The 27,417-nt window shown below is 53.2% G+C and overlaps 1 protein-coding gene across 1 annotated transcript in view; it reads left to right on the top strand.

Annotated features, from left to right (window-relative positions):
- The window catches only part of LOC136564081 (centrosome-associated protein CEP250-like), a 70,329-nt gene that overhangs the window by 39,941 nt on the left and 2,971 nt on the right, over positions 1-27,417 (top strand). The window contains exons 30-58 of the mRNA XM_066561850.1: positions 27-307; positions 1,504-1,663; positions 2,232-2,472; positions 3,088-3,233; positions 4,187-4,522; positions 5,163-5,353; positions 6,655-6,874; positions 7,337-7,617; positions 8,804-8,963; positions 9,532-9,772; positions 10,383-10,528; positions 12,459-12,649; positions 13,951-14,170; positions 14,633-14,913; positions 16,098-16,257; positions 16,826-17,066; positions 17,689-17,834; positions 18,783-19,118; positions 19,759-19,949; positions 21,252-21,379; positions 21,558-21,727; positions 22,486-22,662; positions 22,961-22,975; positions 23,272-23,406; positions 23,682-23,825; positions 24,288-24,568; positions 25,763-25,922; positions 26,488-26,791; positions 27,217-27,371. Coding sequence (XP_066417947.1) covers positions 27-307; positions 1,504-1,663; positions 2,232-2,472; positions 3,088-3,233; positions 4,187-4,522; positions 5,163-5,353; positions 6,655-6,874; positions 7,337-7,617; positions 8,804-8,963; positions 9,532-9,772; positions 10,383-10,528; positions 12,459-12,649; positions 13,951-14,170; positions 14,633-14,913; positions 16,098-16,257; positions 16,826-17,066; positions 17,689-17,834; positions 18,783-19,118; positions 19,759-19,949; positions 21,252-21,379; positions 21,558-21,727; positions 22,486-22,662; positions 22,961-22,975; positions 23,272-23,406; positions 23,682-23,825; positions 24,288-24,568; positions 25,763-25,922; positions 26,488-26,791; positions 27,217-27,371 — 5,838 coding nt within the window. The remainder of the gene's footprint in view (positions 1-26; positions 308-1,503; positions 1,664-2,231; positions 2,473-3,087; positions 3,234-4,186; positions 4,523-5,162; positions 5,354-6,654; positions 6,875-7,336; positions 7,618-8,803; positions 8,964-9,531; positions 9,773-10,382; positions 10,529-12,458; positions 12,650-13,950; positions 14,171-14,632; positions 14,914-16,097; positions 16,258-16,825; positions 17,067-17,688; positions 17,835-18,782; positions 19,119-19,758; positions 19,950-21,251; positions 21,380-21,557; positions 21,728-22,485; positions 22,663-22,960; positions 22,976-23,271; positions 23,407-23,681; positions 23,826-24,287; positions 24,569-25,762; positions 25,923-26,487; positions 26,792-27,216; positions 27,372-27,417) is intronic.

The raw sequence follows: 27,417 nt of genomic DNA, 5'->3' as shown, positions 1-27,417 counted from the left end.
GACTGCTTTGTTCTGTTTGACTGGAGGTGGCCGAGTTGACATCTCAGCTGGCAGCCTCCCGAGAGTGCCAGGAAAGTACTGCGCAGAGAACCCAGCAAGATGTGAGAGAGGGCCAGGAAGAGTCCAGGCAGAAACTGTTGGAGCTTGAGGAGATCCAGAACATGCTGGAGGAGGCAGAACATCAGAACAAGGAGCTGCAAGTGCATCTGGAGTACTTGGAGAGGGAATGGATTCAATGGGAAGAAGTGGCACAGCAAAATTCAGAATTGCAGGCTTCTGTCAATGCCCTAGAGAAGGAAAAGGCCAGGTAAATGAAAGCCTGTGGGACTCTGCATTGTGGTGAATGGATTCCGTCTTTGCCATCTTTGCATCTGCCAGGGGCTCTGGCAGCATTTCCTACATGGCAAGTTCTGCACTCCCCATGCAGACACGTCTTATTATCTGAATGCTGAGTTTCATTTTCTTTTCTTTCAAGCCTTCAGATAGAGTTCTTCTGAAGACAAAAGCTTTGGGGGCAGCCCTTTCCCTCTAGGGGTCATTGTGTTGTTAGGTGGGTGTGTTGACACTGCCCAAGATGCACTGTAAGGAGCTGCATACATCCATCAGCTCCACCTTGGGGCCTGTAACTTGAAGCCTTTGGGATCTTGATCAGCCTGGCATCTGATGCTTTTTCTGGGCAGAACCATCTTAAGGCCCTGATTGCTGCTCTAGGCCAGCTTGGCCTTGGAGGCAGCCCAGAAACCAGAATGTCTCTGTTGCATGGTTCCTCATCAAATGTCCCCCGCTGCCTGCAGGGGGTCAAGCAGGGTCCCTGCCACCCTGCACAGTCACAGGCATTTCTGACTGTGCAAAGAATGCAAGAAACAGGACAAAGCTATGGGGGGTTCATGTAGCTGATCAAATCCTGCCAGGTTTAAGTGCCACAGGATTCTTCCTCCAAGAAGAAGACAAAGCAAAGGCAGGGCACTCCTGCTTGCCTGGAGCCTTCTGCATCTTCCATGAGATTGTGTTCCAAGCCTCAGTTGCCACTTTGGCCTTTGTTTCTCCAGCTGAAAGTAGGATGGGTGCTGGTAAATCTTCGGGAACTTGCCAGAGATGCCCTGGCTCTAGGGTGCTGCTCCTCCTACCTGGATGTGTAAGATGGGGGAAGGAAATGTCTCTTCCATGCTGACCAAGCCTCCCTGCTTTGGAGCCTGGTTAGTCAGAAGAAAATTGTTCCTCTCCCCTAATGTCTTCATTGCAAGACTTTGTTAGGTTTGTATTCACATTCCCATCTCAGAAAGAACGTATGGCATGGAGGCAGGAGCTCGCTGTTCTTTCAGGGACAAAGGCAGAGTAGGCACATGCTGGGCTGGGACTGCAGGGGGAACAGTCAAGTCTAAACAGCCAAGTTGTTGAGAGAAACCTCATCAGGCAGAGCAGTTTCCCCCTGAGGTGGTGCGAGTCCTAAGAGTTGATAAAATGTGGTATCATTTAGTAATGAGTTGCTTGCTTTCCTTCTAGGCTGATTCTGTCTCTTGAAGAAAAGAATGTGTGCCTCATGACACTGGAAGAGCAGAACTCGGCACTGAACAATCAGGTGTCTCAGTGTCAATCTGCTCTTCAGGAGACAGAGCAGCTCTATTCTGAGCATAGAAGAGAACTGCTGGGGCTCAACACACAGGTAAGCTGTGCAGTGGCATCCTCTTCTCCAGGGACACACAACAGCACCTTTGCCTTGGAGGCCCCAGCCTCTTTCCCCTGCCAGCAGCATCCACAGCTGCCGTGTTCTGCCCAGGGCTGCTGCTGCACCCTGAGGCTGAGCCTGGATCTGGTGTCTGCTGCAGAAGTCTTCCCCCCCCATTTTCTCCCGGGTCCCAGCAGGAAATGTGGGAGGAGAAGCAGCAGCAGACTCCTCTGGAGCTTCTCTGTCCCTCTGTTGGCAGTGTTGTCCCAGACAGAGTTGGTGCCTGTGCCAGGCATGGAGCAATGTGGGGACACAGAGGTGGCTGTGGCAGGCTGGGCAGGGCACTTCCAGCACAGCCAGTTCAGCCGCTGTTCAGAGCTGCAGCCCAAGGATGCCCATTGCCTCCCTTTCCCTGTTTTCTCTCCATTTGCCTCCATTGCAATCCCTGCTTCTCTCCCTTCTGCGTTTGGCTTGAAGTCATTTCTCCTTTGTTGCCCTCCCTGCGGCCCGCTGTGCTGCCTCAGGAGCAGCCCTGTCCCTGAGGCTCTGTGCATCCATCTTCCAGGCCTGGGCCCTGCTGGAGGCAGTGAAGGAGAAGGCAGCTTTCTTGGAAACTCGACAGAAGCAGCTGGAAACTGAGGAGTCTGAGCTGCGTGTGAGGCTCCAGAGCTCTGAGGAAATCTCAGTGGACATTGCCACACAGTGTAAGGCCATGGAGCTGGAGCTGAGGAAGAGACAGGCTCAGAGAGACAATCTCAGAGCTCGCAATAGGGAGCTGCTGAAACAGCTGGAGCAAAGTGAGAAAGGTACAGCTTCTCCTCTCCCATCCACTGCCCCATGCTGTCTGACCTGTGGGGACCTCACTGATGCCTCGCAGAGGAAAAGTGCCCAGAGATGGCAGAGGAGAAAAACAGCCAGCAGGAGATTTCTCCATCCACGTGCCAGTGAAAGCTCTGTCTTGAGAAAGATGCTGTGGCTGGCTGTGCCATCTGGCTGTGCTAGGGCTGATCCTGTGCACAGCTGGTGCCTCTCAGGCTCTGTGTCTGTGCTGAGGAGCTGTAGGTGGATGCCTCAGCTCCATTCCCCCCAAACTCCAGGCCCTGCCAGAGCCTCCAGGCTATTGGCCTCTCTGGAGCAGGGCTGCACAGGCATCCCCTGTGCTTTGTCTCTCTTAGATTGCTCACTCTGCACAAGGCCAAGAGCAAACACACTTTTCTGTCCCTCTGAATCCTGCCCCTTTCATTCCTGCCTTTTTCTGTGCCTGGAAGTTTCCTTCATTTCTGTCAGCTTTGGAGCCTTTGTGGGCTTAGGGCCTGGCAAACACAGGCAGGTAGAGAAGGCAGTGCTGTTGTCTCTGCAGGATGCACATCAGTTTAACTTGACTTTTCTTTTCCCCTCCTCCTTCCCCTTCCATCCCCCAGCAATGTTGAGGGCAGAACACCAGAAAATCTCTCATGAAAATTCCCAGAAGAAAGACGCCATTGCCCTGAAGGAAGATGATGTGACTCTTTGTCACTCTTTGCAAAGGAATTTAGAGGACCTGGAGAAGCAAAGGAAGGATGTGCTGGTGAGATTGGCAGATGCCACAAAGGGCCATTTCCTAGCTATGTTTGGACCTTGTGTTCATAGTTCTAAAGAGCACCTTTTCCCAGTTAAACTTTTCTAATTGCATTCTTCTGAATAAGGAGGAGAAGATGTTGTAGTCATGGCAAAGCCAGTTAATGCTGAGGCTGCTGATTTTCCTCCCTGCTGGGCTTCTGTGCCCTAGAACCTTTAGTTCTCAATGTCCTCAGTGTCCCTACTGACATTGCATGGTTTGGGGAATTCCTGGTGTCCAATGCCGTGTTCAGATTTCTAACTATCTGGATGTGGAAGGAGGGGGGAGAGTCCCAAGTTTGCTGTTAATAGAAAGGTGTTTGGCCTTGGCCATGGGAGAGCAGCCAGTGGGGAGAGAGGAGAGGAAAGCCAAGGTCTGATCCCCAGCAGGACGTGTGCCTGCAAGGGGAGAACTGGTCCTGAGTGGCAGCAGAGAATGACAGACTGATCTGGCCATTGCTGCTGCCAGAGAGGGCAGTGGGGCTCTGGGGCATGGAGCCATGGGAACTCTACACAGGAGAGGTGGAAAAGCACTGCTGTCAGCCCAGCCCCAGGGAATGAAAGGCTGCGGCTGTTTGCTCTTCCCTTCCTCCCTGATGGAGAGCACATCCTCGTGGCACTGCCTGAATCCTGCTTAGCGGGCACTTGAAATCCTGGCTGCAGTTCTGGCAGCTCCTCCCCAAAGGAGGCCTGGAGTGGAGCTGCAGGAGGTCAGGCAAGGGCAGAAGGGAAGCTGGGATGGGCTGAGTGAGCTGGGAAAGATGCAGCATCAAGGGGAGGGGGGCCCAGCAAAGCTCTGCAGCATCCTGAAAGGCTGACAGAGAGGGGCAGCCTGTGCCTGCCCCTGCAGCAGGAGTACAGATCTGGTATGAAAAGCAAAGTGAGAGAGGGAATGAGTGACCCTTTTTCTCCCTGTTTTGGCAGCATGAAAGGGAATTGTACCAGCAGCAGATGAGATATCTGGAAAAGAAGAATGAAATGCATGCACCTGAGATGAGCAATCATAAGGGAAATAATCAAGAATTACAAGTGGAGAGGGAAGAGTTGCAAGAAGATTTGGAGCGTGAGGCTGCTGCTTTGAAGAAATTGAGGGACAACAATCAAGTACTGAGTGCTGCACTGAACAAGAGTGAACTTGCCAAAGGGGTTCTGAAGAAACACTTGGACATCCTGAAGGAAAAGATCCCAGCAGACACTGGCATTGTCCTTCAGTCTACTCCAGTACCCCTGAAATATTTCATTGATGTTTCCCATGAAGAGGTGTGTATCTATCCCTGTCAGTGCAGGCCAGCTTGGGTAAAGAGCCTTGTCTGTCTGCCTGGCTCCAGCCAGAGGCCACTGACTGCCAGATTGATTCCTGGCACACCCAGAATGACTGATCCAGCTCTGGAGCTTGCTGTTCAAAGCAGCTCCAGGCCAAAAGCTGGGCATGGGGAGCTGCTTCTCCTGTGCCCACAAAAGGGAAGACAAGACATGGAGGTTTGGATTGGGTGTGGGAAGGAATGGAGCCGGTGAGCGGAGTGATGGACTAATGCCAGTTGAGTTTTGGATTAATGGCTGAAAATGTTCAGCACAGCTGGTGCTTAGAGTAAATTGTATTGGCACTTGTGGAAGGTGCAGTGGTTTTGGGTGGCAACTCAGTTTGGAGTAGGGATGTTTGTTGGGAAGGAGCTGTCTGGGCCCAGGCAAGGCAGCAGGGCCTGCCACAGCACTTCCAAGGGAACAGTGCCAGAAGCTTTTGGCAGGCCAGGCTATCAGAGATGCATGGGGCAGATGCTGTGAAACTTTGAGGCCAGAGAACAGGTGCTCCTTGTCCTCTGGCTGCCTGAGAGGTGGCACTGGCTGGCTCTGCACAGGGCTCCCGAGGAAGGGCTCCAGCTGTACCTTGTCCCACTTGCAGGTTTCCCAGGAGGAAGAGTCATCGAGCTGGTGTCTGGAGCAGCTAAGCCAGGAATCCTCTGACCAAGGACATGAAGTGGCTCAGGTGTGGCGAGAGGAGGAGCTGCTGGCCCAGAAGGCTGACCTTGAGGGCCGACTGGCAGCCACCGAGTGGCTCCGACAAGACCTTGCCAGGCAGCTGGAGGAGACCAGGTAAAGGCAGGGAGTTGAAACTTTTCAGATGGTTTTACATTACGTGGACACAATATGGAAGAGTCTCAAGGAAAAAATATAAATGCCACAATGTGAAGGTTGTTTTCTGTCATGTGGAGCCAGCAAAGCTCTCATCAGCCTTGGGCTCCTGTTTGTGCCGCCGAGCACACTCCTGTGGGATGTCAAAAGCAATCCAGCCAGCCCTGAACTGAGGAGTAGTTAAACCATGCAGATGCTGAGTGAAACCTCAAGTTTCTCTTGGGTTTTTTCCTTGTTCTGGGCATTGAACATCCCTCGTTCCTTTCCGAGTCGCTTGACATGATCCTGATCTTCAGACCAGGAGGCTTCATCTTCAGCATTCCAGGCTCTTACCTTGGCACGTTGGGAGTAGCACGCTGCCATTCAGGGTGAAGCCAGAGGCTCCTGCTGACCATCTTGAGGCATTTCTGCTTCCAAGCACACTCTTGAGAAGTGTGGGACAGGATGTAGAGCTGGTTAGAGAGCAGCAGGGAAAGCTCCTTGGAATTCTCAACAGCCTCTGGGCATTCTTGCTGATTGTTGGTGGGCACCCAGCTGCCAAACCTGCCAAGGTGCCTTTGCATGGTCCCTCTCACTGTGTAAAGAAGGACAAGTCCCTTGGGCTACTGCCTGCTTGTTCAGCAACACTCAAATAAAGGCAGCAAGTCTACTCCTGGACCTTGCAAGAGTTGAAACTGCAGTCTCTGCATTCAGGTAGTTGCAATTTGGACAAAAGGCTGTTCTGATTATTTACAAGTGCTGCCATGACCATGAGATTTTACTGTATCTGCAAAGTAGTTCTGAAGCCTCGTTAAATACCAGGTGTTGGGAAGATGATGTACCTTTATGTCCATTATCAAGAGCATTAAAAAGTCAGGAGTCAGCCAGGACAAGAGTCTGTTCTGTCTCCCTGAGGAGCAGCTTGGAAGTGCTGATGAGAGAAGGGCTGTGAGCAGGGGCTGGGCTTTTGCTTGTTGCTCCAGCCTGTTTGGGCACAGCTACCCAGAGTCATAGGTCAGAAGCAGCAAGTGAAGGTTTGGCTGTTGAGGGCACGTTGGGCTGGGCTGTCTGTGCTATGGCAGGCCATAAGGAAGGCCTGGGCAGTCCCTCAGAGGCCCTGCTCTGCTCTGGAAATGGCCCAGATGTGCCTTCTCTGGACGAGTTTCCAGCTGAGCCATTTTGCATCCTCAGGCGTGGGGATCTTGAGCCACGTCGTCCTGGAATAACCGGCTGTGGGTGTCTGGAGCAAGCAACTCATGTCTGTCCATATTTGCCACTTGTAGGTCAGCAAAGGAGAGGCTGCAATCCAGGCTTTTTGCTGCTCAGCAGCAGATATCACAGCTGGAGATGACCTGGAAGCGTGTGGAGGCAGAGCTGCAAGGGGAGCTGCAGGGAGCTCGCAGAGAAGCCCAGGCAGAGCAGAGGAGGCACGAGGAAGAGCTACAAGGCCTCAAAGATGAAAGGAATCTCCTCTGTGAGCAGAGGGAGGCTCTAGAAAAGCAGGTGAGTGAAAGAGCAGTGGCTCTGCAGTCATGCAGCGAGGGGTCTGTGGCCTTCTTGCTTTTCCATGGCAGAGCAGCAGCTGCTGGGGTGAGCCCTGGGGCTGTCTCGTGCTCTGGGGGCCCCATGGCAGCTGCTCTGAAGGCCACTCAGTGCTCTGCTGAATGTCAGCTGCTGCTCTGGACAGCTGGGCTAGTCCTCTGTGCTGCTGGCCAGCAAGCAGCAGCATGGATTCCTGCTGGCCTCTTCTTGCTAGCCTTGCTTTGGCAGGTGCTTTCTCAGGTGCCCTTGCTGGTGGGCCACTTAGAGACTCAAACAAGTTGTCCATGTCCTTTGTGCATCTGGTGCTCTCAGGACAGGGAGGAGTGGAAAGTTGTCCTTTACCTTTGCTCGCAGCCTGTGCTGTGGCTGAGTGTGAGCAGCTGTGGCTGTAGCCTCTGACTGCTTTGTTCTGTTTGACTGGAGGTGGCCGAGTTGACATCTCAGCTGGCAGCCTCCCGAGAGTGCCAGGAAAGGACTGCGCAGAGAGCCCAGCAAGATGTGAGAGAGGGCCAGGAAGAGTCCAGGCAGAAACTGTTGGAGCTTGAGGAGATCCAGAACATGCTGGAGGAGGCAGAACATCAGAACAAGGAGCTGCAAGTGCATCTGGAGTACTTGGAGAGGGAATGGATCCAATGGGAAGAAGTGGCACAGCAAAATTCAGAATTGCAGGCTTCTGTCAATGCCCTAGAGAAGGAAAAGGCCAGGTAAATGAAAGCCTGTGGGACTCTGCATTGTGGTGAATGGATTCCCCCTTTGCCATCTTTGCATCTACCAGGGGCTCTGGCAGCATTTCCTACATGGCAAGTTCTGCACTCCCCATGCAGACACGTCTTATTATCTGAATGCTGAGTTTCATTTTCTTTTCTTTCAAGCCTTCAGATAGAGTTCTTCTGAAGACAAGGGCTTTTGGGGAAGCCCTTTCCCTCTAGGGGTTATTGTGTTGTTAGGTGGTTGTGTTGACACTGCCCAAGATGCACTGTAAGGAGCTGCATACATCCATCAGCTCCACCTTGGGGCCTGTAACTTGAAGCCTTTGGGATCTTGATCAGCCTGGCATCTGATGCTTTTTCTGGGCAGAACCATCTTAAGGCCCTGATTGCTGCTCTAGGCCAGCTTGGCCTTGGAGGCAGCCCAGAAACCAGAATGCCTCTGTTGCATGGTTCCTCATCAAATGTCCCCCGCTGCCTGCAGGGGGTCAAGCAGGGTCCCTGCCACCCTGCACAGTCACAGGCATTTCTGACTGTGCAAAGAATGCAAGAAACAGGACCAAGCTATGGGGGGCTCATGTAGCTGATCAAATCCTGCCAGGTTTAAGTGCCACAGGATTCTTCCTCCAAGAAGAAGACAAAGCAAAGGCAGGGCACTCCTGCTTGCCTGGAGCCTTCTGCATCTTCCATGAGATTGTGTTCCAAGCCTCAGTTGCCACTTTGGCCTTTGTTTCTCCAGCTGAAAGTAGGATGGGTGCTGGTAAATCTTCGGGAACTTGCCAGAGATGCCCTGGCTCTAGGGTGCTGCTCCTCCTACCTGGATGTGTAAGATGGGGGAAGGAAATGTCTCTTCCATGCTGACCAAGCCTCCCTGCTTTGGAGCCTGGTTAGTCAGAAGAAAATTGTTCCTCTCCCCTAATGTCTTCATTGCAAGACTTTGTTAGGTTTGTATTCACATTCCCATCTCAGAAAGAACGTATGGCATGGAGGCAGGAGCTCACTGTTCTTTCAGGGACAAAGGCAGAGTAGGCACATGCTGGGCTGGGACTGCAGGGGGAACAAACAGCCAAGTTGTTGAGAGAAACCTCATCAGGCAGAGCAGTTTCCCCCTGAGGTGGTGCGAGTCCTAAGAGTTGATAAAATGTGATATCATTTAGTAATGAGTTGCTTGCTTTCCTTCTAGGCTGATTCTGTCTCTTGAAGAAAAGAATGTGTGCCTCATGACACTGGAAGAGCAGAACTCGGCACTGAACAATCAGGTGTCTCAGTGTCAATCTGCTCTTCAGGAGACAGAGCAGCTCTATTCTGAGCATAGAAGAGAACTGCTGGGGCTCAACACACAGGTAAGCTGTGCAGTGGCATCCTCTTCTCCAGGGACACACAACAGCACCTTTGCCTTGGAGGCCCCAGCCTCTTTCCCCTGCCAGCAGCATCCACAGCTGCTGTGTTCTGCCCAGGGCTGCTGCTGCACCCTGAGGCTGAGCCTGGATCTGGTGTCTGCTGCAGAAGTCTTCCCCCCCCATTTTCTCCCGGGTCCCAGCAGGAAATGTGGGAGGAGAAGCAGCAGCAGACTCCTCTGGAGCTTCTCTGTCCCTCTGTTGGCACTGTTGTCCCAGACAGAGTCGGTGCCTGTGCCAGGCACTGAGCAATGTGGGGACACAGAGGTGGCTGTGGCAGGCTGGGCAGGGCACTTCCAGCACAGCCAATTCAGCCGCTGTTCAGAGCTGCAGCCCAAGGATGCCCATTGCCTCCCTTTCCCTGTTTTCTCTCCATTTGCCTCCATTGCAATCCCTGCTTCTCTCCCTTCTGCGTTTGGCTTGAAGTCATTTCTCCTTTGTTGCTCTCCCTGCGGCCCGCTGTGCTGCCTCAGGAGCAGCCCTGTCCCTGAGGCTCTGTGCATCCATCTTCCAGGCCTGGGCCCTGCTGGAGGCAGTGAAGGAGAAGGCAGCTTTCTTGGAAACTCGACAGAAGCAGCTGGAAACTGAGGAGTCTGAGCTGCGTGTGAGGCTCCAGAGCTCTGAGGAAAGAGCAGAGGCCATGGCCACACAGTGTAAGGCCATGGAGCTGGAGCTGAGGAAGACACAGGCTCAGAGAGACAATCTCAGAGCTCGCAATAGGGAGCTGCTGAAACAGCTGGAGCAAAGTGAGAAAGGTACAGCTTCTCCTCTCCCATCCACTGCCCCATGCTGTCTGACCTGTGGGGATCTCAGTGATGCCTCGCAGAGAAAAAGTGCCCAGAGATGGCAGAGGAGAAAAACAGCCAGCAGGAGATTTCTCCATCCACGTGCCAGTGTAAGCTCTGTCTTGAGAAAGATGCTGTGGCTGGCTGTGCCATCTGGCTGTGCTAGGGCTGATCCCATGCACAGCTGGTGCCTCTCAGGCTCTGTGTCTGTGCTGAGGAGCTGTAGGTGGATGCCTCATTTCCATTCCCCCCAAACTCCAGGCCCTGCCAGAGCCTCCAGGCTATTGGCCTCTCTGGAGCAGGGCTGCACAGGCATCCCCTGTGCTTTGTCTCTCTTGGCTTGCTCACTCTGCACAAGGCCAAGAGCAAACACACTTTTCTGTCCCTCTGAATCCTGCCCCTTTCATTCCTGCCTTTTTCTGTGCCTGGAAGTTTCCTTCATTTCTGTCAGCTTTGGAGCCTTTGTGGGCTTAGGGCCTGGCAAACACAGGCAGGTAGAGAAGGCAGTGCTGTTGTCTCTGCAGGATGCACATCAGTTTAACTTGACTTTTCCCCTCCTCCTTCCCCTTCCGTCCCCCAGCAATGTTGAGGGCAGAACACCAGAAAATCTCTCATGAAAATTCCCAGAAGAAAGACGCCATTGCCCTGAAGGAAGAGGATGTGGTTCTTCGTCATTCTCTGGAGAAGGAATTGCAGAGCCTGCAGGAGGAAAGCAAAGATGTGCTGGTGAGATTGGCAGATGCCACAGAAGGCCATTTTGTACCTATGTTTGGGCCTTGTGTCCATATTTCTAAGAAGCATCCTTTTCCATTTTAACTTTTCCAATTTCATTTTTCTGAATAAAGAGGAGAAGATGTTGTAGTCATGGCAAAGCCAGTTAATGCTGAGGCTGCTGATTTTCCTCCCTGCTGGGCTTCTGTGCTCTAGAACCTTTAGTTCTCAATGTCCTCAGTGTCCCTACTGACATTGCATGGTTTGGGGAATTCCTGGTGTCCAATGCCGTGTTCAGATTTCTAACTATCTGGATGTGGAAGGAGGGGGGAGAGTCCCAAGTTTGCTGTTAATAGAAAGGTGTTTGGCCTTGGCCATGGGAGAGCAGCCAGTGGGGAGAGAGGAGAGGAAAGCCAAGGTCTGATCCCCAGCAGGACGTGTGCCTGCAAGGGGAGAACTGGTCCTGAGTGGCAGCAGAGAATGACAGACTGATCTGGCCATTGCTGCTGCCAGAGAGGGCAGTGGGGCTCTGGGGCATGGAGCCATGGGAACTCTACACAGGAGAGGAGGAAAAGCACTGCTGTCAGCCCAGCCCCAGGGAATGAAAGGCTGCGGCTGTTTGCTCTTCCCTTCCTCCCTGATGGAGAGCACATCCTCGTGGCACTGCCTGAATCCTGCTTAGCGGGCACTTGAAATCCTGGCTGCAGTTCTGGCAGCTCCTCCCCAAAGGAGGCCTGGAGTGGAGCTGCAGGAGGTCAGGCAAGGGCAGAAGGGAAGCTGGGAAGGGCTGAGTGAGCTGGGAAAGATGCAGCATCAAGGGGAGCCCAGCAAAGCTCTGCAGCATCCTGAAAGGCTGACAGAGAGGGGCAGCCTGTGCCTGCCCCTGCAGCAGGAGTGCAGATCTGGTATGAAAAGCAAAGTGAGGGAGGGAATGAGTGACCCTTTTTCTCCCTGTTTTGGCAGCATGAAAGGGAATTGTACCAGCAGCAGATGAGATATCTGGAAAAGAAGAATGAAATGCATGCACCTGAGATGAGCAATCATAAGGGAAATAATCAAGAATTACAAGTGGAGAGGGAAGAGTTGCAAGAAGATTTGGAGCATGAGGCTGCTGCTTTGAAGAAATTGAGGGACAACAATCAAGTACTGAGTGCTGCACCCACCCAGAGTGAAATTACCAGAGGGGCTCTGAAGAAACACTTGGACATCCTGAAGGGAAAGATTGGTATCCAGGCAGGCAGAGACATTGACCTTCAGTCCACTCCAGTGTCCCTGAATTATTCAAGTGATATTTCCCATGAAGAGGTGGGTCTCTATCCCTGTCAGTGCAGGCCAGCTTGGGTAAAGAGCCTTGTCTGTCTGCCTGGCTCCAGCCAGAGGCCACTGACTGCCAGATTGATTCCTGGCACACCCAGAATGACTGATCCAGCTCTGGAGCTTGCTGTTCAAAGCAGGTCCAGGCCAAAAGCTGGGCATGGGGAGCTGCTTCTCCTGTGCCCACAAAAGGGGAGGCACCACATGGGGGTTTGGATTGGGTGTGGGAAGGAATGGAGCCGGTGAGCAGAGTGATGGACTAATGCCGGTTGAGTTTTGGATTAATGGCTGAAAATGTTCAGCACAGCTGGTGCTTAGAGTAAATTGTCTTGGCACTTGTGGAAGGTGCAGTGGTTTTGGGTGGCAACTCAGTTTGGAGTAGGGATGTTTGTTGGGAAGGAGCTGTCTGGGCCTAGGCAAGGCAGCAGGGCCTGCCACAGCACTTCCAAGGGAACAGTGCCAGAGGCTTTTGGCAGGCCAGGCTATCAGAGCTGCATGGGGCAGATGCTGTGAAACTTTGAGACCAGAGCACAGGTGCTCCTTGTCCTCTGGCTGCCTGTGAGGTGGCACTGGCTGGCTCTGCACAGGGCTCCTGAGGAAGGGCTCCAGCTGTACCTTGTCCCACTTGCAGGTTTCCCAGGAGGAAGAGTCATCGAGCTGGTCTCTGGAGCTGCTGAGCCAGGAATCCTCTGACCAAGGACATGAAGTGGCCCAGGCGTGGCGAGAGGAGGAGCTGCTGGCCCAGAAGGCTGACCTTGAGGGCCGACTGGCAGCCACCGAGTGGCTCCGACAAGACCTTGCCAGGCAGCTGGAGGAGACCAGGTAAAGGCAGGGAGTTGAAACTTTTCAGATGGTTTTACATTACGTGGACACAATATGGAAGAGTCTCAAGGAAAAAATATAAATGCCACAATGTGAAGGTTGTTTTCTGTCATGTGGAGCCAGCAAAGCTCTCATCAGCCTTGGGCTCCTGTTTGTGCCGCCGAGCACACTCCTGTGGGATGTCAAAAGCAATCCAGCCAGCCCTGAACTGAGGAGTAGTTAAACCATGCAGATGCTGAGTGAAACCTCAAGTTTCTCTTGGGTTTTTTCCTTGTTCTGGGCATTGAACATCCCTCGTTCCTTTCCGAGTCGCTTGACATGATCCTGATCTTCAGACCAGGAGGCTTCATCTTCAGCATTCCAGGCTCTTACCTTGGCACGTTGGGAGTAGCACGCTGCCATTCAGGGTGAAGCCAGAGGCTCCTGCTGACCATCTTGAGGCATTTCTGCTTCCAAGCACACTCTTGAGAAGTGTGGGACAGGATGTAGAGCTGGTTAGAGAGCAGCAGGGAAAGCTCCTTGGAATTCTCAACAGCCTCTGGGCATTCTTGCTGATTGTTGATGGGCACCCAGCTGCCAAACCTGCCAAGGTGCCTTTGCATGGTCCCTCTCACTGTGTAAAGAAGGACAAGTCCCTTGGGCTACTGCCTGCTTGTTCAGCAACACTCAAATAAAGGCAGCAAGTCTACTCCTGGACCTTGCAAGAGTTGAAACTGCAGTCTCTGCATCGAGGTAGTTGTTGTTCAGACAAAAGGGTGTTCTGATTATTTACAAGTGCTGCCATGACCATGAGATTTTACTGTATCTGCAAAGTAGTTCCGAAGCCTCGTTAAATAGCGGGTGTTGGGAAGATGATGTACCTTTATGTCCATTATCAAGAGCATTAAAAAGTCAGGAGTCAGCCAGGACAAGAGTCTGTTCTGTCTCCCTGAGGAGCAGCTTGGAAGTGCTGATGAGAGAAGGGCTGTGAGCAGGGGCTGAGCTTTTGCTTGTTGCTCCAGCCTGTTTGGGCACAGCTACCCAGAGTCATAGGTCAGGAGCAGCAAGTGAAGGTTTGGCTGTTGAGGCCAAGTTGGGCTGGGCTGTCTGTGCTATGGCAGGCCATAAGGAAGGCCTGGGCAGTCCCTCAGAGGCCCTGCTCTGCTCTGGAAATGGCCCAGATGTGCCTTCTCTGGACGAGTTTCCAGCTGAGCCATTTTGCATCCTCAGGCGTGGGGATCTTGAGCCACGTCGTCCTGGAATAACCGGCTGTGGGTGTCTGGAGCAAGCAACTCATGTCTGTCCATATTTGCCACTTGTAGGTCAGCAAAGGAGAGGCTGCAATCCAGGCTTTTTGCTGCTCAGCAGCAGATATCACAGCTGGAGATGACCTGGAAGCGTGTGGAGGCAGAGCTGCAAGGGGAGCTGCAGGGAGCTCGCAGAGAAGCCCAGGCAGAGCAGAGGAGGCACGAGGAAGAGCTACAAGGCCTCAAAGATGAAAGGAATCTCCTCTGTGAGCAGAGGGAGGCTCTAGAAAAGCAGGTGAGTGAAAGAGCAGTGGCTCTGCAGTCATGCAGCGAGGGGTCTGTGGCCTTCTTGCTTTTCCATGGCAGAGCAGCAGCTGCTGGGGTGAGCCCTGGGGCTGTCTCGTGCTCTGGGGGCCCCATGGCAGCTGCTCTGAAGGCCACTCAGTGCTCTGCTGAATGTCAGCTGCTGCTCTGGACAGCTGGGCTAGTCCTCTGTGCTGCTGGCCAGCAAGCAGCAGCATGGATTCCTGCTGGCCTCTTCTTGCTAGCCTTGCTTTGGCAGGTGCTTTCTCAGGTGCCCTTGCTGGTGGGCCACTTAGAGACTCAAACAAGTTGTCCATGTCCTTTGTGCATCTGGTGCTCTCAGGACAGGGAGGAGTGGAAAGTTGTCCTTTACCTTTGCTCGCAGCCTGTGCTGTGGCTGAGTGTGAGCAGCTGTGGCTGTAGCCTCTGACTGCTTTGTTCTGTTTGACTGGAGGTGGCCGAGTTGACATCTCAGCTGGCAGCCTCCCGAGAGTGCCAGGAAAGGACTGCGCAGAGAGCCCAGCAAGATGTGAGGGAGGCCCAGGAAGAGTCCAGGCAGAAGCTGTTGGAGCTTGAGGAGATCCAGAACATGCTGGAGGAGGCAAAACATCAGAACAAGGAGCTGCAAGTGCATCTGGAGTACTTGGAGAGGGAATGGATCCAATGGGAAGAAGTGGCACAGCAAAATTCAGAATTGCAGGCTTCTGTCAATGCCCTAGAGAAGGAAAAGGCCAGGTAAATGAAAGCCTGTGGGACTCTGCATTGTGGTGAATGGATTCCGTCTTTGCCATCTTTGCATCTGCCAGGGGCTCTGGCAGCATTTCCTACATGGCAAGTTCTGCACTCCCCATGCAGACACGTCTTATTATCTGAATGCTGAGTTTCATTTTCTTTTCTTTCAAGCCTTCAGATAGAGTTCTTCTGAAGACAAAGGCTTTTGGGGGCAGCCCTTTCCCTCTAGGGGTTATTGTGTTAGGTGGTTGTGTTGACACTGCCCAAGATGCACTGTAAGGAGCTGCATACATCCATCAGCTCCACCTTGGAGCCTGTAACTTGAAGCCTTTTGGGTCTGGATCAGCCTGGCATCTGATGCTTTTTCTGGGCAGAACCATCTTAAGGCCCTGATTGCTGCTCTAGGCCAGCTTGGCCTTGGAGGCAGCCCAGAAACCAGAATGCCTCTGTTGCATGGTTCCTCATCAAATGTCCCCCGCTGCCTGCAGGGGGTCAAGCAGGGTCCCTGCCACCCTGCACAGTCACAGGCATTTCTGACTGTGCAAAGAATGCAAGAAACAGGACCAAGGTATGGGGGGTTCATGTAGCCGATCAAGTCCTGCCAGGTTTAAGTGCCACAGGATTCTTCCTCCAAGAAGAAGACAAAGCAAAGGCAGGGCACTCCTGCTTGCCTGGAGCCTTCTGCATCTTCCATGAGATTGTGTTCCAAGCCTCAGTTGCCACTTTGGCCTTTGTTTCTCCAGCTGAAAGTAGGATGGGTGCTGGTAAATCTTATGGAACTTGCCAGAGATGCCCTGGCTCTAGGGTGCTGCTCCTCCTACCTGGATGTGTAAGATGGGGGAAGGAAATGTCTCTTCCATGCTGACCAAGCCTCCCTGCTTTGGAGCCTGGTTAGTCAGAAGAAAATTGTTCCTCTCCCCTAATGTCTTCATTGCAAGACTTTGTTAGGTTTGTATTCACATTCCCATCTCAGAAAGAACGTATGGCATGGAGGCAGGAGCTCACTGTTCTTTCAGGGACAAAGGCAGAGTAGGCACATGCTGGGCTGGGACTGCAGGGGGAACAAACAGCCAAGTTGTTGAGAGAAACCTCATCAGGCAGAGCAGTTTCCCCCTGAGGTGGTGCGAGTCCTAAGAGTTGATAAAATGTGATATCATTTAGTAATGAGTTGCTTGCTTTCCTTCTAGGCTGATTCTGTCTCTTGAAGAAAAGAATGTGTGCCTCATGACACTGGAAGAGCAGAACTCGGCACTGAACAATCAGGTGTCTCAGTGTCAATCTGCTCTTCAGGAGACAGAGCAGCTCTATTCTGAGCATAGAAGAGAACTGCTGGGGCTCAACACACAGGTAAGCTGTGCAGTGGCATCCTCTTCTCCAGGGACACACAACAGCACCTTTGCCTTGGAGGCCCCAGCCTCTTTCCCCTGCCAGCAGCATCCACAGCTGCCGTGTTCTGCCCAGGGCTGCTGCTGCACCCTGAGGCTGAGCCTGAATCTGGTGTCTGCTGCAGAAGTCTTCCCCCCCCATTTTCTCCCGGGTCCCAGCAGGAAATGTGGGAGGAGAAGCAGCAGCAGACTCCTCTGGAGCTTCTCTGTCCCTCTGTTGGCACTGTTGTCCCAGACAGAGTCGGTGCCTGTGCCAGGCATGGAGCAATGTGGGGACACAGAGGTGGCTGTGGCAGGCTGGGCAGGGCACTTCCAGCACAGCCAGTTCAGCCGCTGTTCAGAGCTGCAGCCCAAGGATGCCCATTGCCTCCCTTTCCCTGTTTTCTCTCCATTTGCCTCCATTGCAATCCCTGCTTCTCTCCCTTCTGCGTTTGGCTTGAAGTCATTTCTCCTTTGTTGCTCTCCCTGCGGCCCGCTGTGCAGCCTCAGGAGCAGCCCTGTCCCTGAGGCTCTGTGCATCCATCTTCCAGGCCTGGGCCCTGCTGGAGGCAGTGAAGGAGAAGGCAGCTTTCTTGGAAACTCGACAGAAGCAGCTAGAATCTGAGGAATCTGAGGTGTGTGTGAGGCTCCAGAGCTCTGAGGAAAGAGCAGAGGCCATGGCCACACAGTGTAAGGCCATGGAGCTGGAGCTGAGGAAGACACAGGCTCAGAGAGACAATCTCAGAGCTCGCAATAGGGAGCTGCTGAAACAGCTGGAGCAAAGTGAGAAAGGTACAGCTTCTCCTCTCCCATCCACTGCCCCATGCTGTCTGACCTGTGGGGATCTCAGTGATGCCTCGCAGAGAAAAAGTGCCCAGAGATGGCAGAGGAGAAAAACAGCCAGCAGGAGATTTCTCCATCCACGTGCCAGTGAAAGCTCTGTCTTGAGAAAGATGCTGTGGCTGGCTGTGCCATCTGGCTGTGCTAGGGCTGATCCTGTGCACAGCTGGTGCCTCTCAGGCTCCGTGTCTGTGCTGAGGAGCTGTAGGTGGATGCCTCATTTCCATTCCCCCCAAACTCCAGGCCCTGCCAGAGCCTCCAGGCTCTGCCAGAGGCTATTGGCCTCTCTGGAGCAGGGCTGCACAGGCATCCCCTGTGCTTTGTCTCTCTTAGATTGCTCACTCTGCACAAGGCCAAGAGCAAACACACTTTTCTGTCCCTCTGAATCCTGCCCCTTTCATTCCTGCCTTTTTCTGTGCCTGGAAGTTTCCTTCATTTCTGTCAGCTTTGGAGCCTTTGTGGGCTTAGGGCCTGGCAAACACAGGCAGGTAGAGAAGGCAGTGCTGTTGTCTCTGCAGGATGCACATCAGTTTAACTTGACTTTTCCCCTCCTCCTTCCCCTTCCGTCCCCCAGCAATGTTGAGGGCAGAACACCAGAAAATCTCTCATGAAAATTCCCAGAAGAAAGACGCCATTGCCCTGAAGGAAGAGGATGTGGTTCTTCGTCATTCTCTGGAGAAGGAATTGCAGAGCCTGCAGGAGGAAAGCAAAGATGTGCTGGTGAGATTGGCAGATGCCACAGAAGGCCATTTTGTACCTATGTTTGGGCCTTGTGTCCCTATTTCTAAGAAGCATCCTTTTCCATTTTAACTTTTCCAATTTCATTTTTCTGAATAAAGAGGAGAAGATGTTGTAGTCATGGCAAAGCCAGTTAATGCTGAGGCTGCTGATTTTCCTCCCTGCTGGGTTTCTGTGCTCTAGAACCTTTAGTTCTCAGTGTCCTCAGTGTCCCTATTGACATTGCATGGTTTGGGGAATTCCTGGTGTCCAATGCCGTGTTCAGATTTCTAACTATCTGGATGTGGAAGGAGGGGGGAGAGTCCCAAGTTTGCTGTTAATAGAAAGGTGTTTGGCCTTGGCCATGGGAGAGCAGCCAGTGGGGAGAGAGGAGAGGAAAGCCAAGGTCTGATCCCCAGCAGGACGTGTGCCTGCAAGGGGAGAACTGGTCCTGAGTGGCAGCAGAGAATGACAGACTGATCTGGCCATTGCTGCTGCCAGAGAGGGCAGTGGGGCTCTGGGGCATGGAGCCATGGGAACTCTACACAGGAGAGGAGGAAAAGCACTGCTGTCAGCCCAGCCCCAGGGAATGAAAGGCTGCGGCTGTTTGCTCTTCCCTTCCTCCCTGATGGAGAGCACATCCTCGTGGCACTGCCTGAATCCTGCTTAGCGGGCACTTGAAATCCTGGCTGCAGTTCTGGCAGCTCCTCCCCAAAGGAGGCCTGGAGTGGAGCTGCAGGAGGTCAGGCAAGGGCAGAAGGGAAGCTGGGAAGGGCTGAGTGAGCTGGGAAAGATGCAGCATCAAGGGGAGCCCAGCAAAGCTCTGCAGCATCCTGAAAGGCTGACAGAGAGGGGCAGCCTGTGCCTGCCCCTGCAGCAGGAGTGCAGATCTGGTATGAAAAGCAAAGTGAGAGAGGGAATGAGTGACCCTTTTTCTCCCTGTTTTGGCAGCATGAAAGGGAATTGTACCAGCAGCAGATGAGATATCTGGAAAAGAAGAATGAAATGCATACACCTGAGATGAGCAATCATAAGGGAAATAATCAAGAATTACAAGTGGAGAGGGAAGAGTTGCAAGAAGATTTGGAGCATGAGGCTGCTGCTTTGAAGAAATTGAGGGACAACAATCAAGTACTGAGTGCTGCACTGAACAAGAGTGAACTTGCCAAAGGGGTTCTGAAGAAACACTTGGACATCCTGAAGGAAAAGATCCCAGCAGACACTGGCATTGTCCTTCAGTCTACTCCAGTACCCCTGAAATATTTCATTGATGTTTCCCATGAAGAGGTGTGTATCTATCCCTGTCAGTGCAGGCCAGCTTGGGTAAAGAGCCTTGTCTGTCTGCGTGGCTCCAGCCAGAGGCCACTGACTGCCAGATTGATTCCTGGCACACCCAGAATGACTGATCCAGCTCTGGAGCTTGCTGTTCAAAGCAGCTCCAGGCCAAAAGCTGGGCATGGGGAGCTGCTTCTCCTGTGCCCACAAAAGGGGAGGCAACACATGGGAGTTTAGATTGGGTGTGGGAAGGAATGGAGCCGGTGAGCAGAGTGATGGACTAATGCCGGTTGAGTTTTGGATTAATGGCTGAAAATGTTCAGCACAGCTGGTGCTTAGAGTAAATTGTCTTGGCACTTGTGGAAGGTGCAGTGGTTTTGGGTGGCAACTCAGTTTGGAGTAGGGATGTTTGTTGGGAAGGAGCTGTCTGGGCCTAGGCAAGGCAGCAGGGCCTGCCACAGCACTTCCAAGGGAACAGTGCCAGAGGCTTTTGGCAGGCCAGGCTGTCAGAGCTGCATGGGGCAGATGCTGTGAAACTTTGAGGCCAGAGCACAGGTGCTCCTTGTCCTCTGGCTGCCTGAGAGGTGGCACTGGCTGGCTCTGCACAGGGCTCCCGAGGAAGGGCTCCAGCTGTACCTTGTCCCACTTGCAGGTTTCCCAGGAGGAAGAGTCATCGAGCTGGTCTCTGGAGCTGCTGAGCCAGGAATCCTCTGACCAAGGACATGAAGTGGCCCAGGTGTGGCAAGAGGAGGAGCTGCTGGCCCAGAAGGCTGACCTTGAGGGCCGACTGGCAGCCACCGAGTGGCTCCGACAAGACCTTGCCAGGCAGCTGGAGGAGACCAGGTAAAGGCAGGGAGTTGAAACTTTTCAGATGGTTTTACATTACGTGGACACAATATGGAAGAGTCTCAAGGAAAAAATATAAATGCCACAATGTGAAGGTTATTTTTCTGTCATGTGGAGCCAGCAAAGCTCTCATCAGCCTTGGGCTCCTGTTTGTGCTGCCGAGCACACTCCTGTGGGATGTCAAAAGCAATCCAGCCAGCCCTGAACTGAGGAGTAGTTAAACCATGCAGATGCTGAGTGAAACCTCAAGTTTCTCTTGGGTTTTTTCCTTGTTCTGGGCATTGAACATCCCTCGTTCCTTTCCGAGTCGCTTGACATGATCCTGATCTTCAGACCAGGAGGCTTCATCTTCAGCATTCCAGGCTCTTACCTTGGCACGTTGGGAGTAGCACGCTGCCATTCAGGGTGAAGCCAGAGGCTCCTGCTGACAATCTTGAGGCATTTCTGCTTCCAAGCAGACTCTCAAGAAGTGTGGGACAGGACCTAGAGCTGGTTAGAGAGCAGCAGGGAAAGCTCTCTGGAATTCTCAACAGCCTCTGGGCATTCTTGCTGATTGTTGGTGGGCACCCAGCTGCCAAACCTGCCAAGGTGCCTTTGCATGGTCCCTCTCACTGTGCAAGGAAGGACAAGTCCCTTGGGCTACTGCCTGCTTGTTCAGCAACACTCAAATAAAGGCAGCAAGTCTACTCCTGGACCTTGCAAGAGTTGAAACTGCAGTCTCTGCATTCAGGTAGTTGCAATTTGGACAAAAGGCTGTTCTGATTATTTACAAGTGCTGCCATGACCATGAGATTTTACTGTATCTGCAAAGTAGTTCTGAAGCCTCGTTAAATACCAGGTGTTGGGAAGATGATGTACCTTTATGTCCATTATCAAGAGCATTAAAAAGTCAGGAGTCAGCCAGGACAAGAGTCTGTTCTGTCTCCCTGAGGAGCAGCTTGGAAGTGCTGATGAGAGAAGGGCTGTGAGCAGGGGCTGGGCTTTTGCTTGTTGCTCCAGCCTGTTTGGGCACAGCTACCCAGAGTCATAGGTCAGAAGCAGCAAGTGAAGGTTTGGCTGTTGAGGCCAAGTTGGGCTTGGCTGTCTGTGCTATGGCAGGCCATAAGGAAGGCCTGGGCAGTCCCTCAGAGGCCCTGCTCTGCTCTGGAAATGGCCCAGATGTGCCTTCTCTGGACGAGTTTCCAGCTGAGCCATTTTGCATCCTCAGGCGTGGGGATCTTGAGCCACGTCGTCCTGGAATAACCGGCTGTGGGTGTCTGGAGCAAGCAACTCATGTCTGTCCATATTTGCCACTTGTAGGTCAGCAAAGGAGAGGCTGCAATCCAGGCTGTTTGCTGCTCAGCAGCAGATATCACAGCTGGAGATCACCAGGAACCATCTGGAAGCTCAAGTGCTCACAGTCACACAGGACAAAGAGGTGATAGAAGGTGAGAACCTCGTGTGCTTTGTTTGTGGTGCTGCCCCTGACTAGAGAAGCTGAGCACCCTGTAAAGGTGTCTCTGTCCACAGAACTTCTGAGGAGTGGTGGGGCTGGAGGCACTGAAAGGGCCTGAGGTGAGTAAAGTCAGTCAGGACCCTCACTGTTGCTGTTGGTCGTGTTTGCAGGAGAAGTGAAGTGCCTGCAAGGTGAGCTGGAAGCAGAGAGAGCTCTCAGGAGGCAAGAACAGGAAGACACAGCTCAACAGCCCTTGCAGGCAGAGCAGCAGCATCAGGAAAGCCTCAGGCTTCAGGGAACTGCTCAGCAACTGGAAATAAAGAAGCTCCTGCAAGACCTGGTAGGGGACAATATGCTTCTGAATTGTCCAAGCCAGCCCTGTGGGTTGGTGCAGCACAAGCAGAGGCTGAGGGTGTGAAAGGGCAGCAATCCTCTGCCAGAGGCCTCCCGCTGCTGGGCCGGGCAGCAGAGCCAGCAGCTGAGACTTGGAGGAGTGTGAAGGCCCCCAGGATGGTGCTGGGACAGTGAATGCAGCCATGGCTTCAGTGAGGGTGTAAGAGGAGTTCCAGAGCAGGTTGGGCAGTGCCCACCCAAAGCGTGGCAGCCCAGGGCAGGATCATCCCCGAGTGCCACCTGCCATAGAGCAGATGCCAGCGTGGAGCAGATGCCAGCGTGGAGCAGATGCCAACAGTGCTGCTGGCTGCAGGCGTGGGAACTCGTTTCCTTTCTCGCTGTGCTTCCATGGTGGACAGAGGGATTAGCTTTGGGCTGGAAGCAAATGGAACAGGCCCCTTGTCACTGGTCCTTCAGTCCTTGTGACTGGGGCATCAGAGAGGGGAAGGTGACACCTCCTCCTCTGAGTGCTTGGACTCAGTGCTTGGGAAGGTCTTTGCCAGCAGAAGAGATTCCACAAGTCTGTGATTCTTGCACCTGCTGAGCCTCCTTTTGAATTCCCTGACAGGACACAGTTTCTGGAGTGCAGAAAGCCAGTGCTGTTGTCTTTTCCAGTTGGGGGTTGTGGGAGGGATGGAGCTTCACATCTTTCAGCCAGGAGCTTGCCTGGGGCTTCATCTTGCAAATTTTTCCTCCCCTCCTCAGGCAAGTGAGCGTGAAAGGCACCGTGCAGAGATGGAGGAGACGCTGGAGCAATGGGAAAAAGAGAAGGCAGAGAGAGGGCAGGAGCACAAGAAGGTGCTGTTTGAGATGAGGCAGAAAGTTGCCACCCTGCTGGCCCAACAAGAAGAACTAAAGAGATTTGAAAATGCCAAGCAAGAGGTAATGATTGTGAGAGGAGAGCTGGTGTGATTTTTTGCAAGGCTGGAGCTGTGGGAGATGGCAGGATATGGGGCTGTGTGGAGCATGCCCTCCGTGTCTCCTGCATTGAATTAGGGGAGGTGAAAGCTGAACGGGGCTGTCTTTGGCCCCAGGAATGAGCCCTCTCATAGGAAGCCAGGCAGAAACATCAGCTGTCAGCTGAGATTTTTGTGCTGCTCTTGTGCTCTGTTGTTCTAAGATGCACCTCAGGGTATCTTCACTGTTCTCCTTCTGCTCCCCTTTTGGTGTGTACTGGTAGATGTTCATGGCCAAGGTGAGTTTGTAGGACTTTTCTTTTGTGGGCATGGGAAGGGTGCAGCAGGAACGCTGACAAGAGAAAAATCTTGTAAAAGGCTTGCCTGGAGTATTTCTGAACAGTAACGCAGAGATGTCTTCTGGGCTGTGTTTTAAGTCACTTCCTGGGATGCTGTGTCTCCCCCAGGGCAGGCAGTGGCCCAGGGGAGCAGCAGCCAAGTGCTCTGAGAGCACGTGAGCCCATCAGTCTTTGCCCCTTGCCACACGGATGCTGCAGGAGGAGCGTGAAGCCCTCTGCTCTTTCCTCCTGTGCAGGTCCTGCTGGAAGAGCAGAAGGAGAAGAGTGCTTTATCAGAGGCACTGCTCCAAACTCAGGGAGAGCTCAGCCGAGCCCGCCAGCAGGTGCAGCAGCTCAGGCAGGAGGTGACAGAGCAGCAGGAGAAGGGGCAGGTAAGTGTGAGTAGGCAGGCAACAGAGGGCAGGGCAGTGACAAGGGCACAAAAGGCAGCTCCTGGGACTGAGGAAGCAAGGGCTGCTTCAGGCCCTGGGAGCACAGAGCCTGGTAAGCTCCAGAGCTCAGCCCCAGGAAGGAAGGCTTGCAGTGGAAGGAGAGCTGGCTAGAGCAGCCAAAAGAAGCAGCTGAGGGAATGGGATTTCGAGGCAGCAAGTGGAAAAGCTGAGCCTGAGGGCAGGTCCCAGGAAGTTGCTCTGCATTTTGTTGCCAGACCATCAAGGCAAATCTGCAAGATGAGCTGCAGGAAGCTCACAGTGAAGCCCAGGCAGCGCAGAGGAGGCATGAGGAAGAGCTACAAGGCCTCAAAGAGGAAAGGAATCTCCTCCTTGAGCAGAGGGAGGCTCTAGAAAAGCAGGTGAGTGAAAGAGCAGTGGCACTGCAGTCATGCAGCGAGGGGTCTGTGGCCTTCTTGCTTTTCCATGGCAGAGCAGCAGCTGCTGGGGTGAGCCCTGGGGCTGTCTCGTGCTCTGGGGGCCCCATGGCAGCTGCTCTGAAGGCCACTCAGTGCTCTGCTGAATGTCAGCTGCTGCTCTGGACAGCTGGGCTAGTCCTCTGTGCTGCTGGCCAGCAAGCAGCAGCATGGATTCCTGCTGGCCTCTTCTTGCTAGCCTTGCTTTGGCAGGTGCTTTCTCAGGTGCCCTTGCTGGTGGGCCACTTAGAGACTCAAACAAGTTGTCCATGTCCTTTGTGCATCTGGTGCTCTCAGGACAGGGAGGAGTGGAAAGTTGTCCTTTACCTTTGCTCGCAGCCTGTGCTGTGGCTGAGTGTGAGCAGCTGTGGCTGTAGCCTCTGACTGCTTTGTTCTGTTTGACTGGAGGTGGCCGAGTTGACATCTCAGCTGGCAGCCTCCCGAGAGTGCCAGGAAAGGACTGCACAGAGAGCCCAGCAAGAGGGGATGGAGGCCCAGGAAGAGTCCAGACAGAAACTGTTGGAGATTGAGCAGACCCAGAAGATGCTGGAGGAGGCAGAACATCAGAACAAGGAGCTGCAAGTGCATCTGGAGTACTTGGAGAGGGAAAGGAGTCAATGGGAAGAAGTGGCACCGCAAAATTCAGAATTGCAGGCTTCCATCAATGCCCTAGAGAAGGAAAAGGCCAGGTAAATGAAAGCCTGTGGGACTCTGCAATGTGGTGAATGGATTCCCTCTTTGCCATCTTTGCACCTGCCAGGGGCTCTGGCATCATTTTTTAAGTGGCTGATTTTAACTCTCCGTGCAGACACTTCTCATTGTCTGGATGTTGAGTTTCATTTTCTTTTCTTTCAAGCCTTCAGATAGAGTTCTTCTGAAGACAAAGGCTTTTGGGGTAGCCCTTTCCCTCTAGGGGTTATTGTGTTGTTAGGTGGTTGTGTTGACACTGCCCAAGATGCACTGTAAGGAGCTGCATACATCCATCAGCTCCACCTTGGGGCCTGTAACTTGAAGCCCTTGGGGTCTGGATCAGCCTGGCATCTGATGCTTTTTCTGGGCAGAACCATCTTAAGGCCCTGATTGCTGCTCTAGGCCAGCTTGGCCTTGGAGGCAGCCCAGAAACCAGAATGTCTCTGTTGCATGGTTCCTCATCAAATGTCCCCCGCTGCCTGCAGGGGGTCAAGCAGGGTCCCTGCCACCCTGCACAGTCACAGGCATTTCTGACTGTGCAAAGAATGCAAGAAACAGGACCAAGCTATGGGGGGCTCATGTAGCTGATCAAATCCTGCCAGGTTTAAGTGCCACAGGATTCTTCCTCCAAGAAGAAGACAAAGCAAAGGCAGGGCACTCCTGCTTGCCTGGAGCCTTCTGCATCTTCCATCAGGTTGTGCTCCAAGTCTCAGTTGCCCCTTTGGCCTTTGTTTCTCCAGCTGAAAGTAGGATGGGTGCTGGTAAATCTTCGGGAACTTGCCAGAGATGCCCTGGCTCTAGGGTGCTGCTCCTCCTACCTGGATGTGTAAGATGGGGAAAGGAAATGTCTCTTCCATGCTGACCAAGCCTCCCTGCTTTGGAGCCTGGTTAGTCAGAGGAAAATTGTTCCTCTCCCCTAATGTCTTCATTGCAAGACTTCGTTAGGTTTGTATTCACATTCCCATCTCAGAAAGAACGTATGGCATGGAGGCAGGAGCTCGCTGTTCTTTCAGGGACAAAAGAGTGTAGGCACATGCTGGGCTGGGACTGCAGGGGGAACAGTCAAGTCTAAACAGCCAAGTTGTTGAGAGAAACCTCATCAGGCAGAGCAGTTTCCCCCTGAGGTGGTGCGAGTCCTAAGAGTTGATAAAATGTGATATCATTTAGTAATGAGTTGCTTGCTTCCCTTCTAGGCTGATTCTGTCTCTGGAGGAAAAGAATGTGTGCCTCAGAACCCTGGAAGAACAGAACCTGGCACTGAACAATCAGGTGTCTCAGTGTCAATCTGCTCTCCAGCAGGCCAAACAGCTCTCCTCAAACCGCGCTGGACAACTGCGGGAGCTCAACACACAGGTAAGCTGTGCAGTGGCATCCTCTTCTCCAGGGACACACAACAGCACCTTTGCCTTGGAGGCCCCAGCCTCTTTCCCCTGCCAGCAGCATCCACAGCTGCCGTGTTCTGCCCAGGGCTGCTGCTGCACCCTGAGGCTGAGCCTGGATCTGGTGTCTGCTGCAGAAGTTTTCCCCCATCCTCTCCCGGGTCCCAGCAGGAAATGTGGGAGGAGAAGCAGCAGCAGACTCCTCTGGAACTTCTCTGTCCCTCTGTTGGCAGTGTTGTCCCAGACAGAGTTGGTGCCTGTGCCAGGCACGGAGCAATGTGGGGACACAGAGGTGGCTGTGGCAGGCTGGGCAGGGCACTTCCAGCACAGCCAGTTCAGCCGCTGTTCAGGGCTGCAGCCCAAGGATGCCCATTGCCTCCCTTTCCCTGTTTTCTCTCCATTTGCCTCCATTGCAATCCTTGCTTCTGTGCCTTCTGCGTTTGGCTTGAAGTCATTTCTCCTTTGTTGCTCTCCCTGCGGCCCACTCTGCTGCCTCAGGAGCAGCCCTGTCCCTGAGGCTCTGTGCATCCATCTTCCAGATCCGGGCCCTGCAGGACGCAGTGCTGCAGATGGAGGCTTCCCAGGCAACTCAACAGAAGCAGCTGCTGAAGGAGCTGGAGGAGTCTCGAGCAGGAGAACGCTCTTTGAGGGACTCTGTGCACGTGCTGCAGGCTGAGGTGTCTGAGCTGCGTGTGAAGCTCCAGAGCTCTGATGACAAAGCTCTTGCCTTGGCCATACAGTGTGAGGCTGTGGAGCTGGAGCTGAGGAAGACACAAGCTCAGAGAGACAACCTCAGAGCCCGCAACCGGGAGCTGCAGAAGGAGTTGGATGAAAGTGAGCAAGGTACAGCTTCTCCTCTCCCACTCACTGCCCCATGCTGCCTCACCAGCTGAGGAGCTGTAGCTGGATGCCTCAGCTCCATTCCCCCAAACTCCAGGCCCTGCCTGAGCCTCCAGGCTATTGGCCTCTCTGGAGCAGGGCTGCACAGGCATCCCCTCTCCTTTGTCTCTCTTGAGTTGCTCACTCTGCACAAGGCCAAGAGCAAACACACTCTCCTATCCCTCTGAACCTTGCCCCTTCCATTCCTGCCTTTTTTTCTGCCTGGAAGTTTCCTTCATTTCTGTCAGCTTATGAGCCTTTGTGGGCTTAGGGCCTGGCAACCACAGGCAGGTAGAGAAGACAGTGCTCTTGTCTCTGCAGGATGCACATCAGTTTGCCTTTGCTTTGCTTGCCTCTTTATCCTTCTCCTTTCCTCTTTCCTGCTGCAGATTGGTGGAAGGAGGAAGTCCAGCACATTTCTCGAGAATCTGCTCTGGAGAAAGAGGCCACTGAAAGGCAGGAAGAGGCTGTGGCTCTTCGTCAGGAGGTGGCATCTCTGAAGAAGAAATTAGAAATCCTGGAGAAACAAAGGAAGGATGTGCTGGTGAGATTGGCAGATGCCACAAAGGGCCATTTCCTAGCTATGTTTG

This window comes from Molothrus aeneus, chromosome 17, assembly GCF_037042795.1.
Source record: "Molothrus aeneus isolate 106 chromosome 17, BPBGC_Maene_1.0, whole genome shotgun sequence".
Lineage (NCBI taxonomy): Eukaryota > Metazoa > Chordata > Aves > Passeriformes > Icteridae > Molothrus > Molothrus aeneus.
The sequence above is the reverse complement of the archived record's forward strand: the minus strand, read 5'-3'. Positions and strand labels throughout refer to the sequence as shown.